This window comes from Cucurbita pepo, chromosome LG07, assembly GCF_002806865.2.
Source record: "Cucurbita pepo subsp. pepo cultivar mu-cu-16 chromosome LG07, ASM280686v2, whole genome shotgun sequence".
Classification (NCBI taxonomy): Eukaryota; Viridiplantae; Streptophyta; class Magnoliopsida; order Cucurbitales; family Cucurbitaceae; genus Cucurbita; species Cucurbita pepo.
Window position 1 is genome coordinate 2762998 of NC_036644.1, and position 18729 is coordinate 2781726.

Consider the following 18729-nt stretch of genomic DNA (forward strand, 5'->3'; position numbering starts at 1 on the left):
AAACTTACGCATTGGAGTGTAGTGTGACACCACATCGTACAATTTTTATTATTTTACGCATCAAATATATACTTTCAATAAAATTTAAAATTAATTATTTTATATTATGAAAATCGTGTCGATTAGTCATTTTTCTATAAAATTTGAAAATATAAATTATTATTATTATTTAATTTTTTTTTGGGTGTAATTAAGATTATTTAAAATAAAATGGACTAAAATAATATTTTAATTAAAATATATGGATTAAAATGGTATTATATATATATATATATATAAATAATCAGTCGGGGGGACGACATGTCGTTTGCCAGTTAACCTAACGCCGTTTTCTCTGTCAATAGGTTTCGTTTATATTCTCACTGCAACTCAATTTTTGGCCTTTCACCTTGTCCTAAACGCAATCATCAGCGAAGGAAAAAAAGAAGGGTTTTCTTTGTTCTCTCCCGCCCTCTTTCTCTCTCTCTCTCTGATCCTTCTCTGCAACTTTCTACCGATCATCCATGGCTGGCCGCGTTGAGTTTGGTTCTCGTCCTAATCTCTCTGTTTCCAGTCCTCTCCATGCCGCCAATGGTATTTTTCTCTCTATTTTTACTTACTTGGAGTTCCGCCTTCCCCTTTTTAATCATCTCATTTCTTGGTTGCGTTCTTGGGGTTTTGTACTGTTTAGCTTACCCTAGCTGACGGCTTCTCACTGGCTGGATGTTTTTGGTTTAATGTTGTCTTGTGGATGACGGCTTCTGCACTGATGTGAGTTAGGGCTTTTGAGTATTTCGATAATGGTATCGAGTTTTTTGGGTTGCATTNGTTGAATGAATGAAGGAGTTTGAATGCTATTGGTCATTGTTGATTTTGAGATTTGGCTCTTGGTTGTAGATTTCCGTCCTTTTGTTTTTGTATTGGTTTTTCTTTTCTTGAGGTTAATGAAATTTGGACTTTGAGAACTGAAGTTGGAAGTTACTGTTTGTCTAAAGCTATTTGTACACGTTGATTACAGAATTTGAGTTGATATTAATCACTTGGATTTTAGATGAGAACTTGGATTTTTTCTGCAAATCGTCAATCCTGTTGGTGCACGTTTGCTGAAGGATCTGAAAATTTCCGTATCCCTCCTTGCTATCTATTCGAGTTGGGACTGTAAAATGCGCGACTGATAGTGAATATTGGTGNAAGAAAAAAAAATGGAAAACAAGAAAAGATTTGGAAAGAAAATTAATTAGAATACAGTGGCATGTGGCGGGATTAAGTTTCAGCTGGAACTAAGCCTATTCTAATATTTTGTGATGTGTGAAGTTAGTTTTGAAATTTATCTATATGGATGATGTTGCATATGATATGATTCTATTTGAATGAGTTTCAATTGCGGTTTCACAGCTGGTGTCCAACAAATGATGATTAGTAACTTACTTGGACACAAACTGTTGATACATGTGCCTGCAGCCATTGGACACTTCTTTATAGCAGATGATGCTACTGTTCGGCCATTGGCGGACCCATTTTACTGAATTTAAAATTTGTTTTTTGAATTTGGGAAAAGGATTTTTGATGAAAGTGAGTTGCGTCTACAGTATTGCATGAAAGCCATGTCCTATGGTGCTTGGATTAATTTAAATTGCAAATCTTTTGTAAACTTCTTAAATTGAATGTGACGACTATTTCTGTTTAGCAATTACTGATTATAATGTTGCTTATAAATTGTAAAAAATTTTAGGATGCGGGTTGACTAATTTTTTATATATGTTTATGCAGATGTTCAGGGATCTGAAAATCCTATTCCTCTTTCACCACAGTGGCTTCTGCCTAAGCCTGGGGAGAGTAAGCATGGAATTGGAAGTGGGGTGTGTTGTCTGAACTTCGACACTATCGTTTATCTATACCACCATCTGTTTATGATACTTAACTGTAGGGAGATATTTGAGCTTTCAGTTATACAGTGAATCCTCTATTAGTCAGTCATAATATGTTAACGCTAGGTTCATTCCCTATAATTCCTGATGGTTCATTCCCTATAATTCTTTGTCCTTCTTAAATCTTTATATTGCAGGAAAACCATGTCAGTCATCAACCTGCTCATGGAAACCGGGTGGACATGATGAAGGGATCAGAGAACTATGAGGATATGAATGACATACAAAAGAAAAAAGACGTTTTTAGGCCATCCTTGACTGATACTGAAATTGGTAGGCGTGACCGTTGGCATGACGAAGAAAGAGAAAATAATTCTTCAATGCGTAAAGATCGTTGGAGGGATGGTGAGAAAGAGGTAGGTGATAGTCGTAAGATGGACCGTTGGACTGAAGACTCGTCCACCAAACTCTTTAGAGAATCTCGTCGAGTCCCATCAGAACGCAGGTCTGATTCAAGCAATCGGGACAATGTTCATTATGATCAACGACGTGAGAGCAAATGGAATACACGTTGGGGCCCTGATGATAAGGAAACTGAAGGCTTTCGTGAGAAGCGGGTGGACTCTGGAAGAGATGGTGATTTGCATCTTGATAAAAATTTCTCTCACGTGTCCAATTATGGGAAAAATGACCGGGATGGAGATCATTATCGCCCATGGAGATCTAGTTCCTCTCAGGGTCGAGGTAAGGGAGAACCCCCTCACCATCAGACCCATACTCCAATCAAACAAGTGCCTACATTTTCCCATCGTGGACGTGCAGACAACACACCTCCTACCTTCTCCTCGGGTCGTGGAATCATCAGTTCTGGTGTAAACCCTACAAATAGTATTTATTCATCTTCTAATTCTCTTGGAGCTTCCTCTGAGAGATTTGGAAGAGAGCCTTTCCACTACAAATATAGCAGGACAAAGTTGCTTGATGTTTTCAGGACTACCAATCTGACATCACAGCAAACTCTCAAAGATGGATTTGTGCCAGTGCCTACTCTTACGCTGGATGAACCATTGGAACCTCTTGCTCTTTGTGCACCAACTACAGAAGAAATGGTAAAATGTTGTTAGATACTGTTGTGTTTGGTGTATGTACTATAGCTATCTAGCTATTTGAATGACATCTTTTGTTTTTCTTAGAATTTCTTGAAGGGGATTGATAAAGGGGAAATTGTTAGTAGTGGTGTACCTCAAGTATCAAAGGACGTTCGAAACTCATCAGAAAATATGCAGACAAGACGAACAAAACTTGGTGTTTCACCTTCCCCAGGTCTGAAATGCTTCCTCTTAATTGTTTGATTATGGTATTTGGTTCTGTGTTCTTATTAGAAAAAAATTGTGGGGTGTGGTTCACTACGAAACCTTGGACCATGTTTGTGTGAGCAGGCAACAGAGAAGATTTACCTCATGGCTTTGATGATTACAATGATGATAAGGATGATAGCACTGCTAAACCAGGTCACACAAACTATTCAGAGGTCTCTACCGAGAGGCAGGTGCCTTATCGTAGGCCCCAGTCAAAAATTGAAACCATTCAGGAACGCATGGCACATGCTAGTAGCAAGTTCAAATCTGAAGGTATGTTACGCCTTAACTGGAGGATATAAAAAGTTCAGAACTTTACTCTTGCTACCTATTGTTCGATGTGGTCCAAACTGATAGACCCATTGTTGAAAAGATCTTAGTTGGAGGAGGTTTTCCTGAGCTCCTTTTGGGACTACCTTTCTTTATTCTTTCTTTCCATCAATAGAAAGCTTACCATTTGCCAAGAAGAGAGAATTAATGAAATAGCTGGCAAATTGTACAATTTCGATAATGTATAGTAACATGGTCTTGAATTTATCCCCAGGTCTCCATGTTTCTGTTTCTAGATATTTAAATTTCTATTTTCCAGTTGGTATTACTAATTTAATTCGGGGATGTTCTATGATATATCTCTCTTTATCTTTTAACTGCTGTGTTTTGCCCTTGGTTTTTCAATTTTGTTGGTTTTGTCGGAAATGTCTGTACCTGATCATGGAATGTAACCCTTGCTTTTTGAAATTCAATTTTTTTCATGGACTGTTGTCTCTTTTGTTTCTTAGGAGGTTTGTACCATGCTTGTATTTGTGCAGGTTTCAGAGAAGATGACAATGCTATGAGTAAAGCAGATGAGGTGCCTGTCAGTAGGGACTCAAGTGTTAAGGGGGGTACCAATGTTCATCCTGACAGTTTGTGGAACGCCTCATCACTTGAGCAACCCCGGAATACATCCTTGTCTGACTGGAGAGATAATTCTAATAATATTAGCTCAGGAACTTCTGACAAGGGTTGGCTACAGCCTTCAAAGAGTCTTAATGATGGGTGGGGAAATAATCCAGCTACTCCATCTTATCCAAAGGACAATTCCAAATGGCAGACTGGGGAAGAATCTATCATTAGAAGGCAGATTTCAGGGATTTTGGACAAGGAACAACTAGCAAGAAAATCTGTTCAACCTTCTCCAGAGGATTTGCAATTTCATTACATTGATCCTTCTGGTGCAATTCAAGGCCCATTTAGTGGGGCTGACATTATTCAATGGTTTGAGGGTGGGTATTTTGGCTTAGAGTTGCCTGTCCGTCTGGCAAATGCACCAAATGACGTGCCATTTTCAGCACTTGGTGATGTCATGCCTCATTTACGATCTAAGGCCAAACCACCACCAGGATTTAACGCACCAAAGGCTAATGAATTTGCAGATACATTAAGTAATGCTAGTTATGGTAGCTTGGGAAAGCTTCATACTGGTTTGAATGAGATTGATACTTTGAGGAATGAGACAAGGCATAAACATGGCCCAGCGGTGGAAGCTGAAAACAGATTTTTGGAGTCACTTATGTCTAGTAATAAAGGTTCTTCCCCTCTCGAGAAGGGTGCCTTTTCTGAAGGTCTGTTCTTATATGTGAATAAGAAAATTATTATATCACTTTCCTTCTTAGTTCTTATGCACTGTTATAATTCTTGTTGTAATATCATAGTGGAATCTAAATTGATCGTGATGCTTGATGTATAGGTGTGCCAGGATATTTTGGAACTAATAATTTGTCTTCGTTGGGAATGGACAATGGGAACAACCTTTTCCTGTTGGCCAAAAGAATGGAACTTGAACGGCAGAGGTCTTTGACCAATCCTTATGCATTCTGGCCTGGAATAGATGCTACTTCCAAGGTTTCTAAGCCGGATACTAGCCTAGATGATCCAATTCAGCAAGCAAAGCTCTTGTCTTCAATCATAGACCAATCTCGTCAAACTGCTCAAACTGCCGACATGTCAGCCATTCTACAAGGCTTGTCTGACAGAGCACCTCCAGGCATTAGTGATGTTGCTGGCTGGTCAAAATTTGCTTCACAGCATGCTTCTGATCCTCTCCAAAGTAAACTTGACTTGCACCATGATCTTAACGTGCCTTTACAGGCACCTTTCGGTTTCCAACAGCAGAGATTACCACCACAAATGTCCCTGGCAAATGTATTGGCTCAGGCTACTGATAATCCTACCTCAACTCCAGATAAGTTTCTTCCTTCTAGCTTATCTCAAGATCCACAACTGATAAGTAAATTGCAACAACAGCATCTGTTGCAGTTGCAGTCTCAAGTGCCCTTCTCTGCACAACAAATGTCGTTGTTGGACAAACTTTTACTACTTAAGCAGCAGCAAAAACAAGAAGAGCAACAACAGTTATTACAGCAACAGCAGTTGCTCTCCCAGGTTCTATCAGAGCATCAGTCACGTCAGCATTTTGGCGATCCAGCTTTTGGACAATTACAGGGCGCTCCAATATCTATTGGAAATGCATCTATTGATCCATCTCAAGTTCAGCTATCACGAGAGCAGTTACAGATTGGTTCACAGAAGCCACCAAATGTACTAACTGATCGTGCAACTACCTTCGGGAATATAGCTCTGCAAGTTACCCAGGGAGCAAGTTACAATGTTAATTCGGAAGATCTGTCCCTTGTTGTTCCACACCAAATGTTTGGAAATGTTGTTCAGCAAAAGAGTTGGAATGCTGCTCTTCCGGAGCAGCTTAATGATATTCATCCAAAAGATATGTTACCAGGATCTAAATCAAACGAGGATGTGAATCTTGTACCAACTTCATCTGACAGCGACACTGTTAAAGCTTTGGAGCAGATATCAGAGGATGTACCAAGGGTGGACGCAACTGTCACATCTATTGCATCTGATGTTTCAGTAGAACCTCTTCCTCTCAAAAATGATGAAGTCTCAGTTGCTAGACCACCAGCCGAAGTTCGCGATATTGAAATTCCTGTTCCCATTAGTGTACCCGTTGTGAAGGTTGAAGATGCTAGTACGCCTGTGGAGAAGCTTGAAAGGAATGTATGCAAAGATGATACCTCCGTGGAGACGGAATCGAAAAATGTTGAAGCGCAAGAACCTAGAAAATCTTCTGATAAGAAGACCAAGAAGCAAAAATCTTCAAAGTTGCTTTCCTCTGACCAGGCCAAGTACTCTAAGAATTCTGCTATTCAACAGTCAAAGCAACCAAAAAATGGTAAACCAGAAAATGATTTGAAATTAAAGGAAGATAATCTTGTGGGAAAATCAAGTGATACGTCATCCTCTCCTCAGAAGACCAGGGATGGGGATGCCAAAATTTCCCATGTGGATAGTCAACCAGCCTCTGCTTGGAATGATAGTGAAACTGATCAAGTGAAGTATGACACCAGACTAATTGGCTCTGATTCTGGGCTTAACTCACAAATTCAATCTTGTCAAAGAGCTTGGAAAGTTGCTACGAGTTTCAAGGCAAAGTCGTTATTGGAAATTCAGGAGGAAGAGCAGAAAAGTGCACATATAGAACCTGCTGTGTCAGAGATTTCAACTGCTATCAATTCTATGAGTTTATCAACTCCTTGGGCCGGGGTTGTGAGCAATTTGGACCCAAAAGCTTCCAGAGAAACTCATAAAGATTCTATGAAGTCTGAACCAGTTGAGAAACATGAAAATTTATTGAACTTGAGGAGTAGAAAGAGTCAATTGCATGATCTACTGGCGGAAGATGATATGGAGAAGTCTGGTGCAGGTGTTGTTCGCGTTTCTGACTCGATTCAGATTGCTTCTTCTCCTCAGGTCGTGGCCACACAAGCAGAACCTATGGATGACAATTTTATTGAGGCAAAAGACACCAAAAAGAGCCGTAAGAAATCTGCCAAGTCTAAGGGCGTTGGTATAAAGGCCTCCTCTTCAGTCCCTTCTGCTGATGTGCCTGTTGGTTCAAGTCCCATTGAGAAAGTGAAAATCTCCCGCCAGACACAGCAGGAGAAGGATGCAATGCCTGCCATTCCTTCGGGGCCTTCTTTTGGTGATTTTGTTCTATGGAAGGGAGAAGCTGCGACTGTGGCCCCTGCACCAGCATGGTCTAGTGACTCTGGTAAGTTCCCCAAACCCACATCTTTGAGGGATATTCAGAAGGAGCAGGAAAGAAAAATCTCTGCTGCTCAGCATTCACATCAAATCCCCACTCCGCAAAAGGCTCAGCCAACTCAGGTTGGTCGTAGCAGTAGCAGTAGTACTCCTTCCCGGGCTCTTTCTGCTTCTTCCCCATCGAAGGTTGCATCATCCCCCCTGCAGAACACTCCTTCTCAGTCAAAGTATGGAGGTGATGATGAACTATTTTGGGGGCCCATTGAGTCGAAGCAAGAAAATCAGCAGTATGAGTTTTTTCCTTCGCCAGCTTTACTCTTTTATCAGTGTCAATGCTACTAATGACCTATTAGTGGCGCCACCTCTTTGAATCTCGTAGTCCTTTGTTGAATTTTAACTCCTCTTTTTGTTGCCCACCTGATCTGGGTCAGGGTTTTAACTTTTGTGTATACTTGACAACATTATAGATTTCTATTCCGTCGGTGTTGCACTATAATCCTGAATTCGAAGGAAATAAAATCATATTTCTGTTTCAGGGTTGATGTCCATCTTGGGAGCCATGGAAGCTGGGGAAATAGAAACACTCCTGAAAAAGCAGCAGCAGCAGCAGCTTCAACTGGGTTGTTAAGCCGACAAAAATCATCTAGTGGCAGAGCCGACACAGCTTCAACTGGGTTCTTAAGTCGACAAAAATCATCGAGTGGCAAAGCTGATTATCTTTCACCCTTGCCTGCACAGTCGTCTCAGAAAGGCAAACAAGACACAGTTACCAAGCATTCAGGTCAGTTTTTGATGGGTTGTGGTCGTCTTTTCCCAGGGTTTGTGTTTCTTTTTTATTACTTTTTCTCACAAACTCCTTTGGGCATGTATAATAATCAAAAAATATTTCCTCACCTTGTAGAAGCTATGGACTTCTGCGATTGGTGTGAGCGTGAATGTGTAAGGCTCCTTGGGACTAAAGGTATATTTCCCCGTCTTGTCGAAAGGACATTTTCTTGTGAATTTTATTGTTTTTTTTCCTACTAGAAGATCGCTTAATCATCGGGAAACAACTTTACAGTTTTCCTATAAATCTTTGTAGTAAATGTTTGCATCACTAGTAACATTTTTCCTGCCTTTTTCAGCTTTTCAAACTTTCTTTTTGTCCATCATTTTTCTTATATATTTGAAAACTTTTGAGCATGAAAATACTTGAATATATAAAAATCTATAAATATTTCAATAATATATAGTTTAACGCACCTTTGTTGTTTCTCCTTTTAGAAAAAAACGCCTTCATTGTTTCTATGTCTTCATTCTTTTTTAAAATTATTGGATTATGCTTTATGTTTAAGCAAAAATGATAATTGTCTAGCGTGACCATTCTTAATTTTTATGTTATTTTTCTTTTGCTAGTAATTAAGAATTGTTTTGCTATCTTTTATTAATGGAGTATCAACCTTTTGCCCGTTCTAGACACAAGTTTCCTGGAATTCTGCTTGAAGCAATCAAGATCTGAGGCAGAGCTGCTTTTGATAGAGAACCTTGGATCATATGATCCTGACCATGATTTCATCGATCAATTCCTCAATTACAAGGAGTTGCTCCCAGCAGATGTTCTTGAAATTGCATTTCAAAGTCAGAACAATCGGAAGGTATTTGCAGTAGCTGCCCGAGAAGTGAATTCTGGCCATGCTGGTCGAAATCTGGACCTGGATGCCCCCGTTGGCGGTGATGGGTCCGCAAAGGGTGGGGGAAAGAAGAAAGGAAAGAAAGGGAAGAAGGTAAGTCCATCAGTTTTGGGTTTCAATGTAGTTAGTAATCGAATTATGATGGGTGAGATTCAGACCGTTGAAGATTAGGATAGCAAGAAAGAGGCTCTGGTGGCAAATGTAAATACATGACATCTAACTTTCTGTAAATGGATATTTTTGTACCTCTACCCACACCCTCCCCACAGAAAAACACCACAGTGATGCAGCAGCAGTGACTATTTCGTCTGTCTGCTCGACGATTTTGACAATTAATTGTTCGTCTTCCTAGGTTTGTTATTTGGTCTGTCGAAACATTTTTTGAGCTGGATTTAACCTAACCAAGGTAATTTATTCTTGTGTTTTACTTTGTTCTTTTTTCTGGAGATGGGATTCTTTGGCATTTCACAGTAAAGTTTAAGCTAATGCATTATTGGCCTCAAGACCCTTGGACTACAAAGACGTCGAGCGCTGCAGCATCGCCACCTGGTACGTTCAATTGTTGAGGAATGAAAGTTTAATTATTGAACGTCTTGTGCATAGTTTGATTTCTAATATGGCTGATGACTACTTTAGACTAACAAGCCGTTGCTAGCTTGAATTACTGGCCAGTCTCTCGACGCCTTTGCCTGCCTCATGAATGCCATTTTGTAGGGAATGGTGCACCACTAATAGACTGATAATGCTTGATGATGACCCTTTTTATAGCCCGGCCTAGTCTATTGTGCATTGTATTAGATGTCCTACACTGGCACTTAGAAAAAAAAGGCTATATTTGATAGTGTTGGTTGTGTAGGAGCCTTGATTTGAACCCAACTACCAAATTGTCCATTAGTAGATACAGAGAAAGGTCATGTGATATGTTGTGTAAGAGCCTGAGCCTTGCTTAGCAGGTGTATTCGTAATCGGGTTTGAGTTAGGTTGATTGTAGTTAGGTTCGATACAATCAACACGATTCTATTCTTTAAGAATTTGTTAAATTTAACTAAGTTTAGTGGAATGATAGGCTTAATTAGACCATACAGATTCGATTGAATAGGATAGTAGTTTGTATTTAACTCTTCGATCCATTTATTCTAGTGACAGAGTGTAGAATAGTTCAATGTTAAGATTCGAATCAATTAGTTTTGAATGTGTTATAAATTCAAGTTTAGTTTATGATTCGAGCTGGTCTTGTTCAATTAGTCTACCCGTACTGGTTACTTCAACCAATTGATCTACTAAACCAATCATGGGGAATTAGTAACTCTCGACCTTTTGGCTCTTCATCGAGGCCTAGCTTGTGGCATAGCAAAATCAACCGAGAGCACCTTAGTATACAATTGTGCATAACTTTCTAGGAGACGATAAAGCAGTCTTAATTCCATCTTTATTCAACGTCTTACTTCTCTGTTGATAGCATCAGATATAAACTGACTGAACCTCTCAACTATGTTACTTTATTTAGTAGGTCAGCAATATTTGGCATATATTCTTCACTTCCAAGTCTGAATAGGTTGACTTACATGTTCATATTATTCTGCCATAAACTACACAAAACACAAGATCTGAAAGCTCTATTTCGACAAATTGTTCTCAGAATTCAAAGCTATGTGACAAATGGTTTGCATATGACCAAAAAGCGTAGGCGCCACCTTCATAACTATGTGAAGAAAAAAAGCAAAAGAAATAACCATTGACATTGGATTGGTATGGTAAATTTTGTATATTCCATTGTTTTTTTTAACATAGCATACAGCTTTAACCACATAAATTCAAGGATCCTCCCAAATGGAACACACCCCCATGTTTACCAACTTAGCACAGCGCTGCAGCTACTCACCCATTGGCCTTTGTTTTGAGCTTTTCAATCTGTTTTCACTCTGCAAATCACAACCCAAGTTGATATTATTCAGCAATATCAACTTAAATCCACCGCTAGTCATCGTTAGCAGATATTATCCTATTTGGGCTTTAAAACGCGTCTGTAAGGGAAGGTTTCCACACCTTTATAAATGGTGTTTCGTTCTTCTTTCCAATTAACGTGGGATTATCATTCTAAAGGTCCATGATCGATATTTGACCCATCCTCATAATAATTTGACTTGACCAAAAGAAAACACAAAAGGAGTAGATCTTGCTGCAAATCTCAATCTCTAAAACCTATTTCTTAAATTTTTATCTTTCGAGTTGAAGAACTAACTAAGAATAAGACCCATGTTCTCAAAAACCAATTCAAGAACATTTTTAATCTCGGGGATTTTAAGGTGAAACAATGGCTAACCTTGGATTTGGTCGGAATTGGGTCGACTTGAAGAGATCGCAGAGACATTCTTGCGATCTCCAAAAGGGCAGCATCACGAACGGCAGGAACATCACCGATCAAATCCTCGTACGCCGCTTCAAAAGCCTCCGACCAGAATCTAGGCAACCGGCCGCCGCCGCCGCCGTGGGTGTACAGATTCCACATATGGCGGACAACCCTCTCCCGTTCTTCAACTTCCTAGTAATCAGCAAAAAACAAAGCCCTAAAACACCATAAACAACAGTAAAAACAAAAACCCACAAAGGAAAATGGCTAAAAAGATCACCAAAATATCAAGATCATCAAAGATCGGCTTGTGGGGGCCGTCGTAGAGTTTGGCGAAGGTTGCGGCGGACCATTTGAGTGAGACGGAGCCGGTGAACATGGACCAGAAGGCGAGGAGAAGAATGGCAGCCAAGGCCCAGAACTTGTAGCGAGCCTTTCTAGATAGGAAACATGGGGTCTCCTTGTTCAGAGCCGCCATTGTCGGTGAAAGCTCGGATTTCATTTTGGGGTTTGTGGGGTTTTGAGTGTTGGGTGAACAGTAGAGTGAGAGATTAATGGAGGGTGTTGGCGTAATGCAAATGGGAATTGGAAGATGAAATTGAAAGACCCTTTTTATTGGGAATTTATGAATGGGTGAGTCAATGTGAATGGGACCGACGCCATGGACAGAGCTTCCTCTGCAAAAGGGACCCAAGTTGGTTGGGGATGGCGGTGGAGCCTTTGCAGAATCAAAATCTGGGCCGTTGATTCAAAGATTTAGCAATGGGAGTATCCCTTTTTTCAAATATATTTTCATCTATAGTTTGCTCCATGTATTCATTTGTTGACTCCGATGTCTACAATTCTTTCCTACAAACGACGTAGTTGAGTTGCAACATAGTGTTGGATGTCATTTTTAAGGTTTGTGCATAAAATGTTGTTTTTGCATAAAATGTTGTTTAAATTACCGCAAGATAAACTCAAGTTGCAATCAATACTACATCGAGAAGAATAAAGCTTTAATTGTTCTTGTATTGTTACAAATTTTAGGTTCTAGAGTTTCGTTAATGTTTTTAAGACAAATTATGTTTTATGGTCATCAAAGGCCATTAAACTTAGAAAATATAACTTTAAACGGTCTAAAATAATACCCTAAACTTTTTAAAAGGTTTCAAAAATAATAATTTTCAAAAGTTTCATTAATAAGTTTGTACTTTTTTAAAATTTCAAAGATACTTTAAAACTTATTTTTTTTAAATAAAAAAAAATTTAAAAAATTCAAAATACATTTATATATAATACACATTTCAAAAATACTCATTAACTTTTAAAAGTGGTATTTAAAAGTTTAGAGATAATGTATGAAAGTAATCAATAGATAATTTTTGTTCATATTATTAAAAGTAATATTTAAAAGTTTAGAGATAATGTATGAAGGTATCAATAGATAATTTTTGTTCATATTATTGACATTAAATTTTTGTTTCAAAAAGCTGAAAAGTTATTAATCAAACCTCATATAATTTATAAGTATTTTTAAATACTATTAAAAGTTTAAAAGTATTTTTTTAGAAAGAAAAAAGATATAATATATATATATATATATATAAACATTTATAAAATTAGTATTTTTAAAATATTATTAAAAAAAATTAAAGATATTTTTTAAACAAGTTTACCTCTAAAACTAACCCTAATAATATTTTTTAGATTTTTTAAGAAAATTTTAAAAAAATATATTATGTAAACTTTTACAAAGTTTATGGTATTGTTATTTAGGCAAAAAGACAAATTCTGACGTTGACCTGAGAGGTATAGAACCATAATTCAAACCTACTCCGTTTTTAAAGTATTTTGTACAAAATAACTCATTTTAAAAAGCACACAAAACAAAATTGGTTGATTCACATTACAATGAACACAGACCCCCAGATTTAGATTTGCAGCGAGCAACAAAGAAAACATTCACAGATTCATTGCACCATCAACCGCGTTCATATCATTTTCTACAGATTTCAGAATCATTTTGTTTTGATCTGAGGAAAAATGAACAATAATAAGTTAATTTCTTCTAAGGAACAACTACATGGTACATGGGAATTTACAACTAAAATCTTACTAGAAACCAATGATCCAATAGGCTTTCCGAAGTTACTCAACTGATTCGTACTTTTTCGGGACTGTTTTCCACGGAAGACTCGGCGTTCATGTCGTCCTCGAACAACCTAACTTCACAAAGCTCTCCACCAGCTTCATCAGCAAATGTGATCTTCCTCTTCAACTTCTGAACTGAAGTTGGAGAGGCATTTGAACCATGCCCACTTGTTTTCTGCAGTTAATTGTTTGATAGTTAGAGGAAGCAAAATAATGCTCTAATGGATGTTTTCTTTCACTTTATGTTGCAAGATTATGGTGAAGAACGTACCATTATTTTACAAAAACGGTTACAGTCCCTCGACATTATGGAAAGCCATTTCTTCGCACTTGCTTCCGCTTTCGTTGCATCGGCGATGGCTGTTCTCACCTGTCGAAATACAGAACAGTATATGAGAGGACAGCAAAAACGTCTTAATAAAATGAGCAAACTTTAGAACTATCAAATAATTGCTATATTCATTCTGCATAATGTGTATTACATGAGGCCAAGTTCTCTACAAGTTAATACAGGAATGATCAATGTCCTCAACGGACATAAGCAGCACCCAATTAAGGTAATGGGATGGAAATTCTATTGAACAGGATTGACTGCCCGACGAAAACCTCGAGAAGTGTAATAAAAAAGAATTTCTTCCAGAAATAGTTGCCAAAGCCAAGTGCATGATTAGGTTAAACACTTGGCGTGTAGGATGGAAACTAACATCATACATCCCATGCAACAAACAGTTAGGGAAAGGGGAGAAAAGGATTAAAAGCTTAATGAAACACGTTCCTATATGGTAATTGATGCCAAATGCAACTAATAATCAAGATTCTCCAAAGATCATGTTCAATTATTATACAAAATGGGTTTGTACATGAAAAGTGCAAGGGAACAGGAAGGTTTTTATATTCGTCGATGAAGCTGACTGATTAAGCGAGAGTTTAAGTTCAAAACAGGTAGGAAACATTTGCAATAAGGTAATAATAATATAAAGTTGTGTTCAGACATATATTTAGTTACCTCATCCGTGTTAAACTTGTAGCTTGTAGCTTTGTTGCCTTCAACATGAATTCTGTCTTCTACAATTGCTTTCATTGACTTTAACTGAGTTGTAAGCTTCAGAGCAAGACACTCTATGTCCTGCATCTGTCTTTCTGTGAATGCAATGGCACTATCTGAACAACTCTGGACGGTAGAGCTTCTCATGCTAGCATGAGCATGAGAAGCTTTAGTGGTGTTTGTTGAGTGAAGACTTCTCTTCCTTGATTTCCTTGTATTTTGCTCGTGATATGTATCGGAATACACTCTCTTCATCGGGTCACACCCTTCAGCTGTGCCAACCTTGTACTTAATTTGTTTGAAATATGGTTTGCCACCGCATGCTAAAATGAGAAGAGAAGACAATGAGGAAAATTGAAAAAAACTGCTCCAATTGTCATAATTGAATTCTTTGAATTTCACTAGGATTTCAAATATGCTTATAGAAGTAAACTATAGAACAAAGAATTAAGTAAAAATAAAAATTATCAAATGAACCCACAAATTTTTTCCACGAATTAATGCCAATATTCCCTAGCAAAACATGTGTTGAAGGAGAGATGAGACTTGCAAAGCTTTTAAGTAGTTCATAGTTTTACCAGAGTACTTCCCCTTTGGAGTCCCTGTGCTAAATTTGGCATTTTTTTGTCAAGAAAATGTTTTTGCGTTCTGTTTGATATGGGGTTTTTAGCTTGCATATTAAGTCATTGAAAACAACCTTTTTAAAAATTATTATAAAAAAAGGCTTAATATGGGAATTCCAAACCACGTCCCCTAACAACTAATGTTTAACTTCAGAACTTACTTTTGCATTCTTTATCTTGTAACTGCATAGACTTCATAGCCTTGGACAATCTTTCCTGAGATGTTGGAGAAATGGTCTGAAAATGAAAGCACAATTATATAAACAACCTCCGCATAATTTAAACCAAATATTACAAAAATAAGATTTAACTTACTGTTCTCGTTGATAGCAGCCTTGTTGGATGACGTTGAGGTTCTTCAATTTGATTGAATTTATCCGTAGAACCATTGAGATGAAAATCTGGTGAAGTATTTCTTTCTGAATCAGAAGAATCAGACATTTGTGGTTGTTTCTCCTTAGCTGGACATTCGTCAATAGATATCAAATGCTGATCAGGAATTAAGTTACGATCACTGATAGAATTTGTTGAAACACTCTCTCCATGATCAGGGCTTAAGTTACAATCACTGGTAGATTTTGATGAAATCCTTCCCCCATGTTCAGAGCTTAAGTTACAATCACTGGTAGATTCCGTTGGAATACCTTTTTCATTATCAAATGCCAACCTGTCTTTATACCTATTCTCGGTTAAACGTACTTCAGCTCCAAGACTCATCTCTGGGAGTTGGAGGCTATTCAGATCAGCCATTCCATTCAAATACGTGAAGATTTCACCATTAGTCGGACATATGGCCTCATCTGTAAAGGGTTTACCTTCTGAAATATGAGTGTCAGAGAACTGTTCCCCGGTCATGGAAATTGCTGACATATCTTCACTATTATTCTGACATATGCCCTCGTGTGTAATGGATTTAGCTTGTGACATATGAATGCCAAGGCACTGCTCCTCAGTCAGGGAAATAGCTTCTGATATGCTATCATTGGATACAAAACTTGGGGTACATTGTCCCTCCATAGTCTCTGATGCAGGAAAATCTGAATGTTGGGGTTTGTGTACCTCCAGGTTATCTTCACTCACACACTCAGTGCTAGATTCCCCTACCATCTGAAGAGGTCTAGATTCATCACCTTCCACATTTTCAAGAGATACACGGTTTGGAACTCCATATTCAGCTTCTTTCTCAGATGCTGTCAACTCTAGACCGAAAAATAATTCATCGGTTCCAATAGGCCCAGAACTCAGACACGAGTTTACATTTTCATCACAGAGTAGAGACAACTCATCCGTAATGCAGTTTGTGTTTTGGATTTCTGTCACATCAGTTTCAGGAGTTTCAACTTTAATGTCCACTGGGATGGCTAGGTCTGAACTAGATGGAAGGAGATCCTGATCAATATTGATTGGATCAGAATTTTCAATTGTTTGGCCGTGCAGTGAGCTAGTAGATATTTTGCTTTCGTCACATTTGGTTTTCAATTTTTTGCGTTTTGAAAGTTTGGATTGCCAGATGCTAAGAGCAACATCAAGATCACTATCATCCTCATCTGATAACAAGCATGAATGATTTAATTCTCGACTGGAGCATGTTCTCAGCTTTTCCTTGCTTGAGTCAACAGAATTTGACTGCCTCACTTTTCTTTTCTTGCAGCTTTCCATCATCTGCTTTATTGTCATGCTATCAGCTTCTACATCACTCTTTTGTCCTTCAGTGTCACTATCACCTTCACGGTCAGAATCAGAAACTTCAGGCTCATCATTGAATAGTTTTCTTTCTGCATAAAGAACTTGGGTTTCCATCTTCGATTCACATCCATCACGAATATTTCCTTCTAAACCTTCTCTTGACCATCGTGTTGGGAGTGATTCTTGAGCTTTGTCATATATAGATTCATATATGTCAGTAAGCTTCTTAAATACCATTGCAGGCTTTCCACGGTTGATGTTTAAAACTTTAGTCATCATACCCCCTTTAATGGCATGGATATGATGAAAATGACTGAAACTTCTTAACTCCATTGGATAAGTATAACTCTTCTCCTTCTTGAGCCAAGATAAGGCGTCTCCTGCAGAGCAAAACACTAATTAAGTAATGGTAGCAATAAATTCATCAAGACAGCACGATTACAAACAAAGAAGAGAAAATTGAGGGTCAAAGAACTTAGGTCCACCGCTCGAATCCTACGATTTCCTGATTCAAGGGAATTTTCAATAAAACTGCTCCGGAATGAGAAAATAAAGAAGAAGAAAAAACAAACATTGGAACAATGTAGATGAAAACCTTTTGGCCTCATTGCACAATATCAGATTATTGATGGACAAAAGAATTGACACATTTGTGAAAATCACTAAGCAGTCCGTTAAAGAAAAATCCTTATTCATAAAACTATCGACCACCTCAAGTAAATCCTCCACAATACATATTCATAATTTATACTTTAAAAATAAAATTGTCAAATCTAGATCTATACATTAACATTACTCGACCAGTTGAATAGTTCTTTTGGATAGGAAACCCTCGTTTTCACTAAAATAAACAGCGCCAACTTAACCATGGACATTAGAGAACTACAATCGTAGACTTTAGAGAAACATATTCCGAACATCCAAAAAGTCTAAAATTTAGCAGGATATGAGAATAACGAACGTTATCAACAACTCATCAAAAACCCTAGATCCCAAAATAAACAAACAAAATAAATCGATAAATACACTAAAAAGAACTAATTCAGCTGAAGATGAAATAAAAGGAAATTTTCGCAGATCTGAAAACGGAATCGGCCTCCAGCTATCCAATCAACAGTACGAGAGAAGTAAAAGCAGAGATTGACTGACCAGTGATAGAACTCTCTGAATCTCCGGCCGCGGAGCTGAGAAACAACGGAAGCGGAAGCAGATCTAGCAGGACAGACCAGCGGAAGAAAATGGCGGGAGAGAGATCTAGGGTTAGTTCAGTGAAGAGAGAAGAAATACTAGAGAGGCTTCAGTTTCGCGCCAATTCGTCTGGCGGGAAATCGAGTAGAGTTACACTAGAAAAAAGAACAAGAGCGAAACCTCCTTTTATAGCGTCCCGTTGCGCAGATCTGGCCCGTCCTTGAAAACCCGTTATTTCAAATTTGACCGTTGATTTTGTTGACCGATAATCAACCATAATTTTTTTTTATTTAACTTTTATTTTTAATTAAATGGTTAATATTGTAAAACATCTATTTATTATATATATATATATACATATATACATATATATATATATATACATATATACATATATATATATATATATACATATATACATATATATATATATATATACACGCTTCATATATTAACCAATGTGAATGAGTGTAAGCTTCGTGATCCGAACACGATTGGTGTTGACCACACTGGGCTACTGTGGTAGCAAGAGCGCCNGGCGGGAAATCGAGTAGAGTTACACTAGAAAAAAGAACAAGAGCGAAACCTCCTTTTATAGCGTCCCGTTGCGCAGATCTGGCCCGTCCTTGAAAACCCGTTATTTCAAATTTGACCGTTGATTTTGTTGACCGATAATCAACCATAATTTTTTTTTATTTAACTTTTATTTTTAATTAAATGGTTAA

The 18729-nt window shown here is 37.9% G+C and overlaps 3 protein-coding genes across 4 annotated transcripts; 1 reads left to right on the forward strand and 2 right to left on the reverse strand.

The window, feature by feature from the left end:
* The first annotated feature begins 393 nt into the window (after positions 1 to 393).
* LOC111798018 lies at positions 394 to 9408 on the forward strand. 2 transcript variants are annotated; one of them, XM_023680963.1, is made up of 11 exons: positions 394 to 573; positions 671 to 750; positions 1750 to 1838; positions 2045 to 2956; positions 3041 to 3170; positions 3287 to 3478; positions 4015 to 4809; positions 4935 to 7596; positions 7846 to 8090; positions 8211 to 8270; positions 8765 to 9408. In XM_023680963.1, the coding sequence occupies exons 4-11, from the start codon at positions 2090 to 2092 to the stop codon at positions 9148 to 9150; spliced, it is 5337 nt and encodes a 1778-aa protein (XP_023536731.1). In that variant the 5' UTR covers positions 394 to 573; positions 671 to 750; positions 1750 to 1838; positions 2045 to 2089; the 3' UTR covers positions 9151 to 9408. The 2 variants fall into 2 exon arrangements, with proteins under 2 accessions (XP_023536731.1, XP_023536730.1); XM_023680962.1 differs by lacking the exon at positions 671 to 750.
* A 1190-nt stretch (positions 9409 to 10598) lies between these two features.
* On the reverse strand, positions 10599 to 12063 carry LOC111798186. Its single transcript, XM_023681192.1, has 3 exons — positions 11610 to 12063; positions 11303 to 11521; positions 10599 to 10901 (listed from the first exon to the last, which is right to left on the reverse strand). Exons 1-3 carry the CDS (start codon positions 11829 to 11831, stop codon positions 10854 to 10856), a joined length of 489 nt encoding a protein of 162 aa, XP_023536960.1. The 5' UTR covers positions 11832 to 12063; the 3' UTR covers positions 10599 to 10853.
* A 1154-nt stretch (positions 12064 to 13217) lies between these two features.
* Positions 13218 to 18162, reverse strand: LOC111798023 (dentin sialophosphoprotein-like). Its single transcript, XM_023680970.1, has 6 exons — positions 17966 to 18162; positions 15446 to 17196; positions 15292 to 15367; positions 14469 to 14830; positions 13734 to 13832; positions 13218 to 13637 (listed from the first exon to the last, which is right to left on the reverse strand). Exons 2-6 carry the CDS (start codon positions 17147 to 17149, stop codon positions 13464 to 13466), a joined length of 2415 nt encoding a protein of 804 aa, XP_023536738.1. The 5' UTR covers positions 17150 to 17196; positions 17966 to 18162; the 3' UTR covers positions 13218 to 13463.
* Positions 18163 to 18729: the final 567 nt, after the last annotated feature.